General features: G+C 41.1%; 1 protein-coding gene across 1 annotated transcript in view; it reads left to right on the top strand.

The window, feature by feature from the left end:
* ITGA9 (integrin subunit alpha 9) overlaps positions 1-18,180 on the top strand; it is a 230,434-nt gene that overhangs the window by 190,004 nt on the left and 22,250 nt on the right. Inside the window, exons 24-26 of the mRNA XM_055804642.1 lie at positions 8,379-8,504; positions 9,096-9,215; positions 10,895-10,996. Coding sequence (XP_055660617.1) covers positions 8,379-8,504; positions 9,096-9,215; positions 10,895-10,996 — 348 coding nt within the window. The remainder of the gene's footprint in view (positions 1-8,378; positions 8,505-9,095; positions 9,216-10,894; positions 10,997-18,180) is intronic.

The raw sequence follows: 18,180 nt of genomic DNA, 5'->3' as shown, positions 1-18,180 counted from the left end.
TTTTGATACAGGCAAGTATCTGCTTTAGCAAAATATCCCACCTGAACTGTTTGAGCCCTACAGGAAATGTATTTATCTGCAATCTTCAGAACTTTTCATCCTAACTTCAATGCAACCCATGAGGAAGGTCAAACAATTAAGTAAAGAAAAACTATGGGCTTATTTGTGGTTTATGCACCATAGGAAAGGCTGTAGAAAGGGATGTGCTGGAGACAGGTGGAACCTAGCTGAAGGAGCACGGAACCCCAAGTGCTCTCAGGGGCTTTTTAAATAGAGGCATACCTTAAGATCTATTTGCTCCCTCATACATTGTTAGGTATTTCAACAACTCATCATAGTGGCAATGTAGCTGTCAATCTCTTGGATTTCAGCTGTTAAAGGCTTATGTATAAGGAGCACGTGACTGTTACAGGTAAACTGGTTTCCATGTAAGATGGTGTTCATTCATTCGGAGGTCTGAACCTTCTGTGGACCTTGCAGTTAAATCAGATGAGTGGTCAGTCTTTCTTCTCACTGTGTACATATGGCAGTGCCCTCTGCCTAAAAAAGAAGCCGCTGTCTTGTAAGGCAGGAACTTTAAATCAGACATCTTAGGTTTTTTTGCTAAACTGGGTAGGCAGCACTAGTTCTTGAGAGTGGTACTTCTGGGGATTGCTGCTAAGTATGTGCAAAGTGGTTGCAGGGCCAAGACCAGGCAAATGCTGCAGGATTATGCTAATCAAACACACTTAACAGGTTATTTAATTGAGCTGTAGGGTTAAGTGCACCAGAAAAACATCTACAGGCGTTACAATCAGGTTAGCACAGATTTATGCCAAACACACATCTGGTATTCTTTTCGCTGGAAGAGCAAAAGCCAGAGCTACAGTGGAGTACTCTATGCTGATTTAATGCTTTAGCATCTCTACTTTGCTGTTTAAATCTTGCCTCTCCTCATGCTGTTTAAGTTTACCTATTGGATGTGTAGAGTACTAATTTTCCTTAGTGGCATTGCTATTTTTAGTCAAAGTCTTTCAAGAGTTGTGTAAAATGGGTTAATTTAAAAGTTTCTTTTCTGTTGTTTCAGTGGCTTTTAAATTTATTGCCAGAATCAACAAAACTGCTCTGATTCAAACATGTTTCATTATCTGTGAATATTAAACGTTTTTGGCATATGGAGCAAGTACTCAGATAACATATTTACATAACTTATTTGTCTACTGTTGAAAGTCTGACCTTGTCTGGAATTTCTTGTCAGTACCTTTTCTTTTTTTTTTTTCTCAGCGTGACATGTTAGGTTAACCATGCCTACCAATTCATCTCTGTTCGCCTACTAAAGGGTGAATCAGTATCTTTATTCAGGGCACACATATACATTTTTTCCTTAATATTAGGATGAATGTGCTGTGGTTAGTAACAAAGAAACAAAAGTGCATCTGTTATTTATTATCCAGTTTGCAAACTTGAACCACTGATTAGGCATTTGTACATAAAGAAAACAGTAAAAAAAAAAAAAAAGAAAAAAGAAAAAAACCAACACAAAATAAAACAAAAAAAAAAACTAGTAAGAAAAAAGAAATATGTAAAAACTATCTGGCAGCAATTTTGAGAAGACTATGGCCAAACTGTTGTTTGGAGCCAGCATACCCCAGGGCTGATGAGAAAGGCATCCATTTCAGAGCTGAACAATGTTAGCAATTTTCTGAAATGACTGACCTGTGTTCAGACCTTGAGCATGTTTCCTGCAGCTAAAATTACTATTTCAAATATTTTGTGTCTCATGACACTTTCCCTGAGCTTGCCCCCACACTTTGTCCATGATCGGACATGGGTTTGGTTCCATACTTACAGCTGGTTTCCACCTTCAGCTTGCTTTGTGTCAGCTTAATTCTGCTGGCTTCCAGTCTCTCACTATATAATAGCTAGTGATGATTTAGTTCAAGAGGGGAATCAGGCTTACTGGAAGACCCTGGAGACACTTAAGTTTTAACACCATGATGAATTCTTTTGCATTAATGGGAGCTATTGTTGTCTGTAAGGAGTAAGCTGAAGATACACATTTACTTGCCTGTTTATCTTGTAAAATGCTTATCATTAAGCATGGGATTAGCCTTTGGTTTCTTATATGCAGCATGCAGCAGGGAGATTGTACCTAAGGCTTAACTGGAAGCAACAGATAGTTTCCTTTTATTTTTCAGTTTCATTCCTCCAAGAGATTCCTATCACATGCACATACTTAACCCTATGCCAACTGCTAATTTCTTCTTCCCTGTGCTTGGTCCTCAGCTGACCTTCCCAGCTCCCTGTCTGGAAATTCTATTAAACTTCCCTCTCAGGCTGACATCTTTTGGAGGATACAGGGCTCCGAAAAAATGGAGGGGCTCACCTTTGATGCCTGTTGAATGAGTTGAGGTTAAGTCTAGAAGAGGCCGCTGTCTTTCAGTCTACCTGTGAAGTTTATCCTACAGGCAGTGTGTCCTGAACCCTTAAAATGTTTGCTAACAAATGCCAACATGCCTTTCTTAAAGGCCCCAAAGGCTTGCTAGCAATTGCCATGTTCTGACAGTAGCTACGGATGAGCAGAAATGAGTACCCTAAAGGTGGGTGACAGAGCTGCTAGTAGAAGGGGGATATGCTGAGGCAGTGAGGTGTATTATTCCTGCTACAAACTCCAACCCCCCTAAACCCATGGCTCACCTGAATTAGAAATGTTCAAAGTGTTTCATTGACAACCCTGGGAAGTCAGAGAGGATGAACCCTGTGGTCGTAGTAAATGCAGCATGCTATTCCCATACAGCCCAATTAAACATACTGCAGCTTTTTTTAGGATGTAATGTTTATGGAGCGTACGTGATACGTTTTACATGCAAGTGTTTCATTCAGAAATGTCCTCCTGCCACTTTTTCTAAAGGGTGGTGTAATCGGTATGATTAAAAATTGTTGCTATTTTATGGGTTTGCCCCTGCTCTGTAAGACTTTTCAAATATTCAGAGTCCACTAAAGTTGTCCTGTGGGAATTTCTTCCTTGTTGCAGACACAGCATTTTTAAAGTATGAAGTAACGCACTTGCTTTCTCCAGTGGTTACGTCTTGTCTCTGAGAAGCTTAGTGGTTTGTGCTGACAACAAAAAGTTGGCACAGTAACCCATTATATAGGCTGTCCTGTTTAAACATTGTCTCTCAAGTGTGTTTATGGGCCCTTTAAGGGAACAACAACTGCCAGTAAATTAACAAAGCTAGAGACTAACTTGTCTCTGAACGTGTGGCCATTTATGGGGAGAGTAGGCAGCATAAGGGATATTCCCCTTTTCTGTATGATGATGGATTTAGTAGTGTTATTAGCCTTTGCAAGAGTTATGGTGCCCTTTAGAAGCCTGTTATGCAAGGTGCCATTTACAGTCTGTGTAGTACAAGTGTTCTGGCTTATATGCAATGTGCGTAAACACAGAGAGATATCTATGCACACATTGAACACAATATAAAAATACATATATACACACACACACACTCTCTCATGAGTGAGTAGTGATTTTTCAGTCCCTTAGATGTTGGATGTCCAGCTAAACCTCTCTAAAAGGTGGTGATTTTTGAAGCGTCACGTGTCCACCTTCTGAAGGCAGGCCTGTTGGGTGTCTCAGTGAGGAACGCAGCCATCACATCTCTGTATTGGAAATTGTAGATGGCTATTTTGGCATCCAGTGACGTTCAAGAGTGCAGGTGAGATCTGAATGCAGGCTGTGCTGGCTTGAATAACTCTGATATTCCACAGTGGGAATATTAGCGTGATTTTTTTATTATTATTATTTACCTTTCTTAGCCTTGGAGCTGAGCAGTTCAATAAAAGTTCCTGTGAACTTCAGATTAAAAACTAGGAAAAAACTAACGCACTTGAAGCATTGATGTTAGGTGTTGTGCAGTCTATGACAAGGTGTTCCTAGAGAACAGGAACATCCCTACATGTGGACAGCCTGGTAAAAAGAAACTATTGTCAGTAAAAACTTGCATAGGAAAATCTTACTTTTGTTCATGTTGGTTTGCCTCATGTGGAAGTTGAAGACATTGTTCGAGATGGTCAAAACATGCTTCATTCTAGTTAGAACAGTGACAAATCATAATAAATAGTCCAAGTTATAAATTTTTGTGGAGATTTTTTTTAAAAAATATTTGGGTTTCCATCAGAATAATCACCCATTACGAATTTTTTAATTTAGAATTGAAAATCTGAAAATGTAATTTTTTTTGCAAAAATACAATTATTTTTTTTTAATTTAAGTTTTTCCAGGAGTTGAAGTGTGGGATCAGTAGTTGCTGATGTTCAGTTCTGTGTCACAAATGCTATTACTCTGGAAAAAAAAATTATATATGTAGCAGCCAATGCTATATGTGAGAGTGTAGACTATTGTATGTAGAGAAGAAGAAAAAGTAGAAAATAATTTAAGGCATTTGGAATGATTGTTATGCCATTTTTTCTTCAGTGTAAATCTGCTCAATGAAATCTGCTAGGTCAGGTTCAAAAAAAAAAATCGCTTCCAGTTATGGAGGAATTCTGTATAGTCAAGACTGACTGTAACTTTTTTGTTCAAGAAGGGTTTGCTTATGTAGACATATAACAGTTCTAATATCTAAGAAACCATATGAATTCCAGGAGTCCTGTTCATAGGAGTTAATGCAATATCCACACTCACGGGTGAAAAAAATGAAAACTTGTTTTTAGCAAGTGTGCATAATGTCTATTTTGTGCAGGTTTGGAGTCATCACCCTTTGCAGAAGTTCTGCTGGGCTGAAGACCAGGGTGTGCCTTACAGTGCTTCTTTACTAACATCTTAGTTCAGTCCAGAAAGTGAACTCTGAAAGCAAAATCCCCAGCCCTCCTTACGCAGGGAGTTGTGGTTCACATCGCAGAGTGCACCAACTGGATTCCTTTGGGGGCAAAAGAAACACAAAAGAGCACTCAAAGAGTGCACTTAACACTCACTTGTGGCTGCAGCATAGGCAGGCCACAGCACCAGACTCAGAGCGACATAGGAAAGTATGTGATATGGACATCAGGTGCTGAGGATGCTACGGTTCACCTTTTTGTCTGACCAACTTTATGTGCTACTGTAGACTTTGTCTACATCTGTCTGGGTACAGGTTTTAGGTACGCTTCCAGTACAGGAGGCTTAATTGTATTGCCAGTGCACCACACTGCAAATGATTGTATACAGGACTTTAAAACAGGTAGGTACCTTCTGGAAAACAGAATGAAACAAACTTCAGCAGAGACAGCTCTGACACAGCTCCTTGAAAGTCCCTCCTTGGGAGGCTACAGGGCTGCTCCTGCTTGGTACCTTGCTCAGGACAGAATTTTTATTTCTCAAGCTGCAGTCTTAATGTCTTAAAGGATTTAAGAGAGCTTCCCTTCCGTTCCTGTTCCCCCTGCCCCAGTTTTGTTGTTGATTGTTTGTGTTGGGATTTGGATGTTGATTTTCCTCTGTGGTTTCTGTATAGTCCTTGTACTGAGTACAAAGGCAACACACATCTCTTTCCACACCCTCTGCACTGCTCCGAAAACCTCCTCCTGCTATTTCTGTGAGATGTTAGATCCCAGGTCCTGGGAAGATTACTTTGAGGGTTGTTCCTTTCTGTTTATTGGCTGCTGAGATGACATGGAAATTTCAAAAAAGCACTAGTATGTCACGTACCCTGAAACTGCAAGACTTTGTCAAAGAGCCGTTCAAAAGATGTGTGCAGTTCTTGCATCTATAAATCGTAAACATTTGCTCATGTAAAGCCCTTAAACTTTGCCAGAAATGTTCTTCTCTATGTACCAGATTATGGCGTTGGTCACAAGGAATAAAACAGGTGGCTGGGGTAGCGCTGTGTTTGAAAGGAGAGGCTCACACATGAGGCCAAATCCTGATTTGTATTTCAGAGATGCGGTTCAGTCTCAGCATAATGCAGGCAGGAGCTCTGTGCTGAGATGTTATTTAGCTGGTTGATTTCCTAGAGCTGAAGTTTTAATTGAAAACAAAGTTTAATGAAAAATTACCGCAGTTATATCTGACTGGTTGAGTGAACCATTAAACTTGTAAAAATTGAGGAAAGTAAGAGATGATGTGAAATGTAACTGTCTGACAGTCACCCTAACAAAACCAGCCAACCAACCAAAAATAATTAAAAAAAAAAAAAACCAACAACAAAACACAGCTATGACCAGTCCTTTGGAAAGGCTGAATTTCCTTCTGCCTCAGCATGATCCACCCATGTGTCAAAGTTTTTAGTTACTTTTTTCCTAGTTCTGTGGCTCTGCTGTTTCAAAGAGTGCTAAAGGGAGCAGAGTGCTTCCCAGGTGCCTGGCGTTCTTTCCTGCCTACTGGCTGTCTGCATACGCTGACCGACCACAGATACACGGATGAGTATGACCTAATTTCTGCCTGGTTGAATTCCCCAAATTCTGCAGACCAAGCAGTAGTGTCTGCCGCCTTCTAGGAAGTGGCATCTGCCTTTGGCTACCAAAACAGGCTACAGGTGACCTGCTGGTCTGTTCCAGAGCAGCTCAGGTGGCAAGAGGTGCTTGGTTCTTGCATGTGTCCCTCCTAAGATGGGTTGAGGCATTGAATTTAGTAATTGCCTCGTGTAGGATTGCTACATACTTGGCAGAGAGAAAAAGGTATTCCCAAGTTCAGACTTAGTCCTCTGAAGGTGCCTGCCTTTGTTTCAGCTAAAATGTTTTAAAAAGGATGAGATGTAGCCAAGCTTCAGTTTAAGAAAAGATAATCATTTAGAGAAAAAAGGGCCAGGTTTATGTTGCTTCATGCCAGATAATTTATTTTAGTCTTGTGAGGCATTTCTTCTTTGGTTTGTTCTTACTCTGTGTTTGTACAGGATGTAAAGCAGAACTATTTGAAGAGTACACCAAAAGCTGGGATAGTGCAGAAGCTCATACTGTCCTTTCTGTATCTCTTGCATGAATCTAATGACATCTGTCCAGGTCTCTCTAATAATTCAAACTTTCAGAGAGAAAAAGGAAATAGTGAATAGGTCTTGACTCTTTGCTGTTCTTGATTTAACATAAACCTTCTGGTTGATCTGGATCTAATTCCTATGTGAATGAAAGGAAAATAAATGTCAGCAGGCTTTGTGAATCTCTTACCCATGATAAATAACGAAAACTCATTCCAGGTGATCTGGACAAATGGAGAACATCATAGTCTTAGTTTTTAGTTGATCCCAAGGAGACTGTAAACTGCAGGTAGCTACCTGTGCCTGTATCTGTTGGGAACGTAAGTACAGGTTATGTAAAGATAGGTTATGAATACGTACTTCAAAGAACAGATATGAAGGACTTGTAGACCAGTGAAGCAGAAAAGGTGTATCTTACCAAGAGACATAGATATCACTTGTCTGGAAAATAGCATTTAAGATCTCGATAGACTTCTGGGGTTTGTTTGCTTTTTGGCAATACTTTGGTTAACTCAGCTATAAACTGGTTAATGCAGAATCAGACTCAGAGTGTGCACTGATTTCATATTTGTAGCAATTTTTTTTCTCCCTCTTTCAAGGTTTTGTGATTTGAATAAGGTACAAGTTTTCATCTTCTCAGTGTAGAGGTGGTGGGGAGGTCAACAGCAGGATGTGTAAGAATGTCACTTGGTGGTTTGTGGGAAAATCTCTCCCACTCTTACAATGATTAAGGGTAGCAGCGGGAGGAATTTGCTGATACTTTGTTGTCATAGTTTGTATTAAATTCCAATAGATATTTTTTTCAGTGAATATTCATAAGCCGTAAAAAGAGAGAAGGGTTTTCTAGTGCAAGGTTTCTTGACTGAAGATAATTTTATCAAAGCTTGGTAAGTTTCACTTGCTTCAAGCATCTGCTTTTCTGGACAAGTGAATAAGCTAATGATACAAAAAGTTTATTTTTGTACTATTTATGTTGAAGGCAAAGGAGCAGATTTAGTGTCCAGACTGGTGCATTTACACAAAGATTTTGTTTCTCATTAGTTCCGATGTAAGCTGTGAAACAGGCAGACTGGCCAAAGCACCAAATAATACAGTTATAATAAAGGTAAAGAACGGGGTAACACTGTTGACTTAAAATGCCATGTGATCTTGCTGAGATTTTCCTCCCCTCTCTTATCTTCAGGCTCCTACATGTGAGCTAGGTTAGATACATTTGTATCCTACCTAGTCAAGAGGCACAAGCATATCCAGAGCATGACTGGTCTGGCTTGCTTCAGATACTTTGTTTAGGATTATTTGACTCCCAAAATGCTTATTTGTCTCTTTTTACTACTAATTGGGAGTCCAGACATCCAACTCGGATGTAGGTGTGTTTTCATGGACAGGCTGACCCCACCTTCTTGTGTCATTAATTGAATTCAGAATAATAATTGTGATTTGTAATTGTGCTTGCAGGTTGGTCAGGACAAAGGAAGCTGTTCCTTTCACAGAAACCCCAGCCCATGCGTTGTTCCTCAAGAGAATGAAAATATTTTCCACACAATATTTGCTTTTTTCACAAAGTCTGGCAGAAAAGTATTGGTAAGAAAGTCCACTTAGGGCAAACTTGAACATACAGTGGGGCTTACAAAAGATTTTGCGTGGCTTAGCATGAAGAACTCAAGCAGATGCTCATTATAGAGCTACTGTTTGGTGCCTGTGTACCAATACCGATGATGTGCTGTGGGGATATCTAGCAACTTAAACAATCTGACTTTTAAATGGAAATAGGAGGTTTCAGGATGTGCAGTGGGGAGGGAGTTACCTGACACGGCAGCACACACTCGGTGACCAGAGCCCTCGCTCCCATGTTTTGCCAAAGGCACGTGAGGCAGCAGGGCCCCACACCATGCTCAGCACCTGACCTGTGCACAGGGCTGATGTGCAGCAGTGGCCCCGCTCCCCTGGCCCCAGGCACTTTCCAGGCAAGAGGGCTGAATCTTACCTGGCTTGCTTTCACGCAGGTCTCTGCCTAGCTGTCTTCAGGTCTTGAAAGTTGCTGCTATTTCAATGCAGGAGTGCTGTATTTTAGAAGTTTGCTATGTAACTTAGCTGGTGTGCTTGCTAATTGCACACAATTTGTCACTGAATTTTTTCTTCCTTTGCCTAACAGCTTTTTCTTATTTCCTGTAGGACTGTGAAAGACCAGGCAGGTCCTGCTTAATTATACGCTGCAACTTAAGCTCGCTAGCCAAAGCAGAGTCTTGCGATATAAGTGTCTACACGCTGCTGAACACTGAGATACTGAAGAAGGTACTTGCTGCGTGTGTAGTTTGTCTTAGATACCAATTTCAGCATGCTTATGGGTGCCAATGGACTCAAAACTTGCATTCCTTCCTCTCTTTACTAATGTGTTAAAAAAACACCATGGTGTAAAAAAAACCCAGATCTATTTATCAACAGTGTGTATGGAGGTGTTAATCCTAGTTCTTACCCATTAGCCATTAAGACAGAAATAAACTGAGAAATTTATACATTGAGAAACATGAATGAGGCCCCTAATTGTATGCATGGTGTTAAGGCTAGAGACTTCTGAAAGTTGAAATGATTTCTCAAAGTTCTTATTCTGAAAAATGAAAAGTAGAGTAAGTGCATGTAAACTGTGACAAACTATCATTCCCTACGTGTAAACAGAGACGTGGCAGTTTTTTATAATTTTTAACTTCAAATAATTATTATTCAAAGAAGATACGTAGTGACCATATTAATGCTGACCTTGACATTTGTGACAAGAAACAAATGGTTGCAAGTTAATTCCTGTCTTCTCTGAAGCCACTGAATGAGACAGCAAATCTTTTACATTTCTAGTGATTGACTGTGTCTTGCCCCATTTTCATTTACTTACAAAAATGCTGACGCTGTAATTGTGGCAAGATGCTGTAAGATTGTTAAGGAAAAAGCTGATAACACAAACCTACCTTTGATGATAGCTGCTAGATTAAAAGCATCGGAGAGAGCACCGTTATTAGAAAGCAGTTACTAAAGCAATTGATAGCCCTGAGTTATTCCAGCTGAAACCAACCAGTCTGCTAATGTTTGTTACAGGAAATATAGGCAAGGCCAGAGGCTTCAGGTATTTGTTACATGCTTATAGAAATGCTGAAGCATGTAAGCAAGTAGCTGAGCGCACACGAAATGTGCTTCTCAGAAATTCAGCCCTGTCACGGCATGGGTTCATCCTGTCTGCTGGGTCCTTTCCGAGATGAGCATTAGCAACACTCCTTTAAAAGATGTGCAGTGCTTCCGTGTCTCTGGGTCAGTATCACCACCGCATGCCATTTGCTACCTACCACCCATCCTCCCCAAGGTGAACAGCATACAAATGGCAAATCTATGAGTTGAAATGGCAGCTTATTGGAATGTGCCTGTTAAAATTCACTGTGTAAAATATAGGGAAAGTATGTATTAATAAGGGGAAGTGTACACTGAATATTTAAGCTATTTGCAGTGCACAGGTTCAAATAATTAAGAGGTTTTCACCTTGGGATATAGTTGAGTTTATCCCAGGTTTCAGGTATCCTTTTTCTATTCACCTGAAAACCAACCAGGAACTTTTCTTTGATGGTTTATACTGAGCCTGTCTGTGTTGATTGGCAACATTCTGTCTTTTGCTTTTGCAGTAAACGTGGGAAATGTTAACAGTCCAAATACAAATGATGTGTTTAAAGTCCAGTGTACCTAATTTTGTTTTAATCCAAAATAACGTGCTCAGTTTTGTCTGTCTGTTACGAGTATGAGTTATACTTTTCCAGACAGGGTTTTTAAAACCAGGATATTGCTTCAATGTCAACCCAGCCTCCACTAAGCATTGTCTAGATGTGTTTAATGTTTATTACAGTGGCAAATGTTTGATGTTTTTGTTTGAAGGGGGTGGTGGTGTCCCGTCCCCCCCCCAGCCCTGAAATTACATTCTTTCTCTTTTTACTTCTCAGGACAGTTCATCAGTCATCCAGTTTGTCACAAGGGCGAGGGTGCAGGTGGACCCTGACCTCAGAGTTGTGGAGGTGCCCAACGGGAGCCCAGAAGAAAAACCAGTAAGTAAATAAGTCTGAAGAGAAAGGTTTCCTGATCCCAGTGGGCTGGAAATCATGGAGTGGTCTATGCAAACTGGAATTTGTGGCTGGCCTTGGGCTGGGCTAGCCCATAAAAGTGCCCAGGCTTTGTCTGCCTAGACTAGCAGTGCTGTGCATTGTGCTTCTGTGGTTTTGCTCTCTGTGATAACCATGCCATGACAGTGAATGATGTTATGTGGAGCAGGAAGATCTGTGTTGTACTAGCCAAAAGTGTAATACTTTGAGATATTCATGCCAAAATTAGGTTTAGCTTCCTTTTCTAGGGTTAACATCTGCTTTAATCAGATTTTCCTTGAAAACCTAGCAAAGACTTGAAACCCCAGCAAAGTCTTTTCAGATGTGCCAGTGTGAAATATTTGGAAGTATTGATGATATTTTTGGAGTTGTGAAAATGGGACAGAAGGTCTAAACTTTCAGAGATCCACTTAGCTGTTCCATTGTGCTGAGCTGGTGGAATTCATGTACGACCTGATACTGCATTTTGTGTTGATCTGTGTGAGTCTGTGTCGTGATTTAACCCTGGCTGGTAAATAAGTACCACGCAGCTGCTCGCTGACTCCCCCCTCACCCAGAGGGATGGGGGGAGAGTTGGAAAGGGAAGTAAAACTCAAGGGTTGAGATAAGAAAAATTCAATAATTGAAACAGAATAAAAATGAAAGAACAATGATAACAAAGGTGACAATAACACTTCTAATCAAAAGGGGATAGGAAAAAATAAAATTCAGAGGGAACGGAAGAAGGGAACACGTGGTGCACAGTGCAACTGCTCACCACCCACCGACCGATGCCCAGCCAGTCCCCCAGAAATGATCTGCCCACCCCATCCACCCCCCCAGGTGTCTATACCAGGCATGATGTCCCATGGTATGGAATACCCTTTTGATTAGTTTGGGTCAGCTGACCTGGCTGTGTCCCCTCCCAATTCCTCGTGCCCCTCCAGCCTTTTTGCTAGCAAGGCCTGAGAAACTGGAAAGTCTCACAACAGAGCCAAAACACAGCACTGCACTAGCTCCCAAGAAAATAACTAACTCCATCCCAGCTGAAACCAGGACAGGCTGGATTGAAAATTGAAGGGGAAATATTAAAGTTCAAGGTGTGGGTTTGACTGTAAGCAAAACTGTACAGGGTCATGTTTACAATCTACTGGAGAAAGAGGAGGTAATGGTTTGGTGTCCTACTACCAAGTTGCCTAATATTTATGCATAAAAATTGATCAGGATGCCACACCCAAATTCAGCTTTCTTTTTGCCATTTGAAGTTTCATTTCTTATTTCTCTCACATGAGGATCAGAGGTAATCTGGACTACTTTCAATTTCTCCTTTTGCTGTGTATTTTTGGAACATGATGTAGATCTCTCTCAGTTATCCTTTTTATCCCCAGTGATTGTCATTACCCACAGCCTATGCAACCATTCCCTCATTGGTTCCATTTCAGTGAGTGCAATTGAGGTTTGAGCGTGAGAGTATTGAGTTCAACACAGTTTTGGGAAACACTGATGGACCAAATTAAAGCACTCATCTCAGACATACTGAATTTAAAACCCTACAGACAAAGGAAGAATTGATCCTGCATCTACTTCCTACCTTCAGTCTGAAAGTAGAGATGCCACTACAGTGACCGTCTTCACCATCATGTCTGCAACCCTAGGCTTAACTTTCTATTTTATTAGACGTGTCAGAAAAAGGAATTCTTTTATATGACAGGACCTCATTTTTTCCCTTCTGTTATTTTTTTCTTTGTCAGGTTTCTGGACCATTCTAAGAGCATTAAAAAATAGACTTGGCAGCTGAAATGCAAAACATAGCTAACCTTCCCTGGGAATGTGCCTTAGAAGTGACCTGCAGCCCTGATTGCTAATATATTGCTTGATCTCTCTTTAGCTCTGCAGCTTACATAGAGCAAATTTTGCAATTTTATGGCAGAATTTCATTAATGGTTAGAGTAACACCTGACTGGTATGCCGATGCTCCAACTGAAATGGCAGAAGCCAGGATCATTCTGACAAATAGTTTGATCTGTAAAGGGTTTTAGAATGTCTCAGAATGATAGGCACAATGGAAAATGCATGGGATTACTATTATTTAACATTCACAATTTAGAAATGCTTTTATCTAGGAATGCAAGGTCTGCTGTATTTCATTGTTATCTAATGCTTGAAAGAAAAAAGACAACAACAAAAAAAAAACCAAACCCAAACCATTGTCCTTTTCCCGTTCCCGGAAAGCCTTTTGTCAAGCCTTGATTTGCAATGATTATGAAGTGCACTGTGTATGCTGGGAAGCTATATTAATCTTCAAACAAGAGCTTGCTCCTAGTTCCTGGGAAGCCCTAGCTGTAAAGGAGCATGCTTGATATGTTGTAGCCATGTAGTATCAATTTGTGATTTCAAGTCTTTTCTAATGTGAGTGCCACTTGCTTCTCCTTTATGCTGTTTCCATATGTCCGTTGGCTTCACCATTGCTGCGTGTTTTGCATAGGGTCATGTTCAGGGAAAAATTTAAGACATGTGGTTTGGCTCAAGGCATTCATTTTTCCCCCTTTCCCTTTTCTTGTGGAATGCAAAAGGGAATAGTTATTTATTGCAAGCCACAGCTATTCAGCTGGAAGTAGAGACAAGAGAAATAAAATGTCTTTGTCCATACTCCTTCCTTCTTTTTTAAAGCTCATCCTGTGTTCATTTTATTGACCAGGGACTGCTGTACCATATCTATTTGGACAGCAGCTCCTTCTGAACACTTGTGCATGGACTTCCTTAGAATCTGTTTATGAAAGTGTTCCCTAACAATGGAAAACATTTATTTTCTTAGCCACTTTGTCATGGTAAATGTGAAAAGTTTTGCTTTCTACAGCCACATGTAGACTTATTAGCACTTATTAGACTTTAATGCTTCTTTAGAACTGGGTACCCTTACTTCACTGGGCACTTTTACAATGTAGTGTACAATATCGGAGTGTAAACTATCTGTGAAGGAGACAAGAAGAAAAGGAAGACTAATCATTTGTGATGCTAGTGTAAGTGCCACCGGTGGTGGCAGGACCAGCTTTGTCAGAAACACTAGTAGACTGTTTGTGAGGGAGATGCAAAAGCTTGTGTAAATATCGGTAATCTGGATAGCAGACTGTCTTTGAAAGGAAGCTATTTAAAAAAAAAGATCCATTTATGCAATTTTCAGAAATAATTTCTCTGGATTTGGATATGGTTTTATGTGATTTGGAATGATATATTTTCTGTCTCCAGTTACAACAGGCTGTTTGAATTCTTATGTTGAACAAATCACTTGAAGGTGAGCAGAGTTTGGATTTGGCTCTGTGGTGACAGTTGTATTAACATGAGTATATATTGGCTGAAACCAATGGTGTGGTATTTTCAGGAGACATACTTTCTTTTCTTAAGCATGTGGGTTTACATGAAGGTTTGGCTTCCTCCTCCTCTGCATGTGAGGCAAAACCAAGAAAAAGCTCCATGAGACCACGGTGGTCAAATACCAGATCCAAGAATTCACATCCTCTGCTCGATGCTTGTGTGCAGGAGTAGGAGTGCTCTTATGGCGCAGAAGGAGTTCCCTCAGTGAGTGCCATTGTGGAAGGAGGAATAGGCTGGGTTTCGCTATGCCAAAACCAGCCAAATGTGTCCAAGTGTCCCTGTCTTGAGAGTGAGGGAATGCAAAACTGAATAGATGAAAAGGGAACCCCAGATAAAATGCACACAGCTCCTGCAACCAAGTGTCCTGTAAAGCTGAAGGCTGCTGTACAGCTGTCTGGTGCTGTCAGCTCAGCACAGGTATGTTCTATCGACCCTTTGAACCTTTCTCTCCTTTGCGTGGAGTTCATTGTTCTTTCATTTTCAGCCCAGTTGTAATTCAACAGGGGCAGGCAGTTGCCTTACATGGATTTTTATTTTTTTTATCCATCCCCCACCCCTACCCCAGATTTAGATGTGTTTGTGTCTGAGATGAGAAACAAATATATTTCAGGAAAATAACAACAAAAAAGAACAACTTAAAATAATGACGTTTATGGCTCTGAAGACCTACAGAATGTTTCTGAGAGGTCTCTATATGCATATATATATGCAGAGATGTTTAAATGCATGTTCATGTGCCTAAGCTTGGTAACTTCTGCCTGCAGTGCAGAGGGCTCCTGACTTTGTCCTGTTCTCCCTTGTCTGCACTGGAAGGAGCAGCCTGTGGTACTAGACAGTGCTCATGATGTCCCAGCCTTTTTTAATGCATACCTCTTCCGCTCAGCCAGCAACCCACACCCACACCCGGCTCTTGCGTTTTAGAAACAATCAGCATTTTAAGGCACCTGTTCCTTCCAGCTTACCTCTGGGATTGGTGCAACATCCTAGCCTGGCTGGAGCCAGGTATGTGCTTCCTCCAACAGCTTTGCAGCCTCCCTGCCCATGGCTTATTTGCTGCCCTTATTGTTTTCACCATGTTTTGGTTTTCATTTTGTTATTTTGCCTTTCCATCTGTTACTGTAACAATCCCTTTATAGATTTTTCTGGTCTTTACAGTGCAGTCTCACAGGTAGAAACACACGCTTGGGTAAAGGAACAGAGCGATACACGACAGCAATAAAATACAGTTAATTTCCCAGGGATAGAGACAAGCAGGTAGCAAGGATTCCTCAGGTGTGTATTTTTCAAGAACTTCCAAGGTTGTTCTTAGTGTATGTAAATAAATAAATATATTAAAATGGATGCATATACATATATGTACAGATGTATGGGAGAATGGTGTTGCTACTGCAAGTCCCCCAAGTATAACAGCACTTGAATGGACAAGTCAGCCAGCAGTGCAGTGTGGCTTGAAACACCAGAAATATTCTGGGTGCCAGCATTTTTTTGATAAGCCAGCACCTTCCATTGTGCTGTGGTTCATGATGCAAGTGCATAAAATGCATTTAGTGCACATAAGCAAAAAGAAATTAAAATTTTGCAGTTAGGTATTTCTAACCAGATTTTGCTGAAGTATGTTTCTTGTCTTTCTGAGTCCCAGTGCAGCAACATGTGCTTATTCTGCAAAGGACTTCAGCACAGTATGAACTTTAAGTATTTGCAAAATTCCTACTCTGTTAACTTCTTGCCTGTACATTTTACTGAAATAGGGTGTTTTAAAAGTGTTAAAAAAGTACAGAATTCTGATTCTTTTCAATTTGTTCACTAAGACTATCAGAATATAGCAAATGTTTGGCACAGGCAGAAGATGAACTGGTAAATTCCCTTGTCCATGTGGGTTCAACGTTTCAGAAGTCAGTGGTAGGCTGCAGACCTCTGTGATTTCACAGAAGGGCAGTTACACTGTGTAAAACCTGACTGATGTGTGAGCTACCTACAGGTAAATGGCAAGCTACACTGCCTCCTGGGCTTCCTGGCTTTCAGATCCACAAGTACAGTGTGAAATGAAAAAGATAAATATGAAACTAAACCCCCTCATACATCGTCAAGACAACTGTGTTTTTCACTGCCTTTCCCTGGCGTTTTGTCAGAGTCTGAAAACAAGCCTGTAATCCGCTCCATATTTTATGACCGTTGCCCGTGCTTTCTCTGAGCTAGACTGCTGCTGCTCCAGCCGCCCTCTCGGGGATGCTTTCCCACCCCCCCTTATCAGTCACTGTTATCACTCCTGTCTTCTCCTTCGGTCAGGGCTGTGGGAAGTGTGCTGGGCTGGGGACTGCCTTGTGCTCCCCAGCGTGTTGGCTGCCCTACAGGGGCTGTGCTGCTGGGGTGGATGGGATGAGGAGCTCATGGTTCGCTTGAGGTTGGCTTTTAGGGGCTGCGCGATGGCCAGTGGGTCAAGCGGCAGGCAGCGCATGGCACGCTTCTCTTCAGTAACATCACCCTCTGGCTCCAACCTCCCCCTGGGGATGCCTTGCTTTCCTGGCCTTCCGCCACTTACTGTACTGGCTTCTTGCTGATCCTCTTGATATGCAATGTATGCTGACTCTGCTCAGTCTGGTTTGATTGGGGTTTGGCTTGGGGTTTTTGTTGTTGGTTACTTCTTCACCAAAACTCATTGCAGTGGTGGCGTATTGATGCAGGCAGATTTTGAGGGCTTGAGAGGGATAAGGACATTAACATGCACAACATCCCTGCTCCTCTCAAAACCAGAAAGCTGTGAACAGGGTTTTTTTATCCTTGTATGTTGAATCCAGACTGCTAGAAGAAACTGCATGGATAAGAAGCTGCCGTTGCTCTCTACCCTTATAGCTTGAGCTGTGACTGCAAAAGCTACAGCCAAGCTATTCCAGCCAGTGTGCTTCAAACCTGAAATGTGGGGCTCTTGCTGTAGAGATGATGTATGATTCAATCTCTGCAGCTATTCCTGGCTTTGCCTTTTTGGCAGCATGAAGGACATACAGGTCTATTGTACTGGAGGTTGTGTTACGTTAACATTTACTCTCTGAGTAATGGATAGAAAGCACCACCTCATTTTGCATCCAGGGATTACTTGAAAGGTCTCTTCACTGAAGTTGGTAATACTTAAAATGTCAGGAGGGTTTTTTTTCTTTTAAAGTCAGAAAGGAAAATAACATTAGTACCTTATCATCTAAGAAATAGTCATCTGACTTGTGTCCGCAAGATGGATGCTAACCATAGCCTCCGTGAGAAATGGTCTGCCACATCAGATCGTCTTTCCAAGCTGGCTCAGAAATAAGAGGGAGGCACAAGATTTGTGTTTGATCTCTCCTTCTGGTTTTTCCCTTACACTCATCTTGGCTATGAGGGAAACTCTGCTGCTTAGGAAACTCTCTGTTCAGCAAGATGTCTTTAAAAGTCTGACAAAGGCTTTGTGCTAATATCTGAAACACTAAAACTATTCTTTTTCTCAGGTGAAAAACTCGTCTGTGTTTGAGAGGTATTTTGAGCATTGTGACACTAGTTATGGGAATATATTTGGATGATGCTGTCTGTGTATGGCTTTGTTCCTGTCCATTTGTTGTTTTCATGTCTTTTTGTCATCAAATACTTGATAATAGCTTATCGATAAAAACCGGTGTGTGTAAATCAGCTGTGTTCAATTTCCTCCTCCATAAAAGCTGTGGTCTTAATCAGCCTGTGAAACTGAGATGAAGGATCTTTGAATACTTCTTTGTGGGAACACTGTGACAGAATATAGCCTTACTCACCTGCTTTCT

Source organism: Falco peregrinus, chromosome 5 (assembly GCF_023634155.1).
Source record: "Falco peregrinus isolate bFalPer1 chromosome 5, bFalPer1.pri, whole genome shotgun sequence".
In the NCBI taxonomy this organism is placed as follows: Eukaryota; Metazoa; Chordata; class Aves; order Falconiformes; family Falconidae; genus Falco; species Falco peregrinus.
The sequence above is the reverse complement of the archived record's forward strand: the minus strand, read 5'-3'. Positions and strand labels throughout refer to the sequence as shown.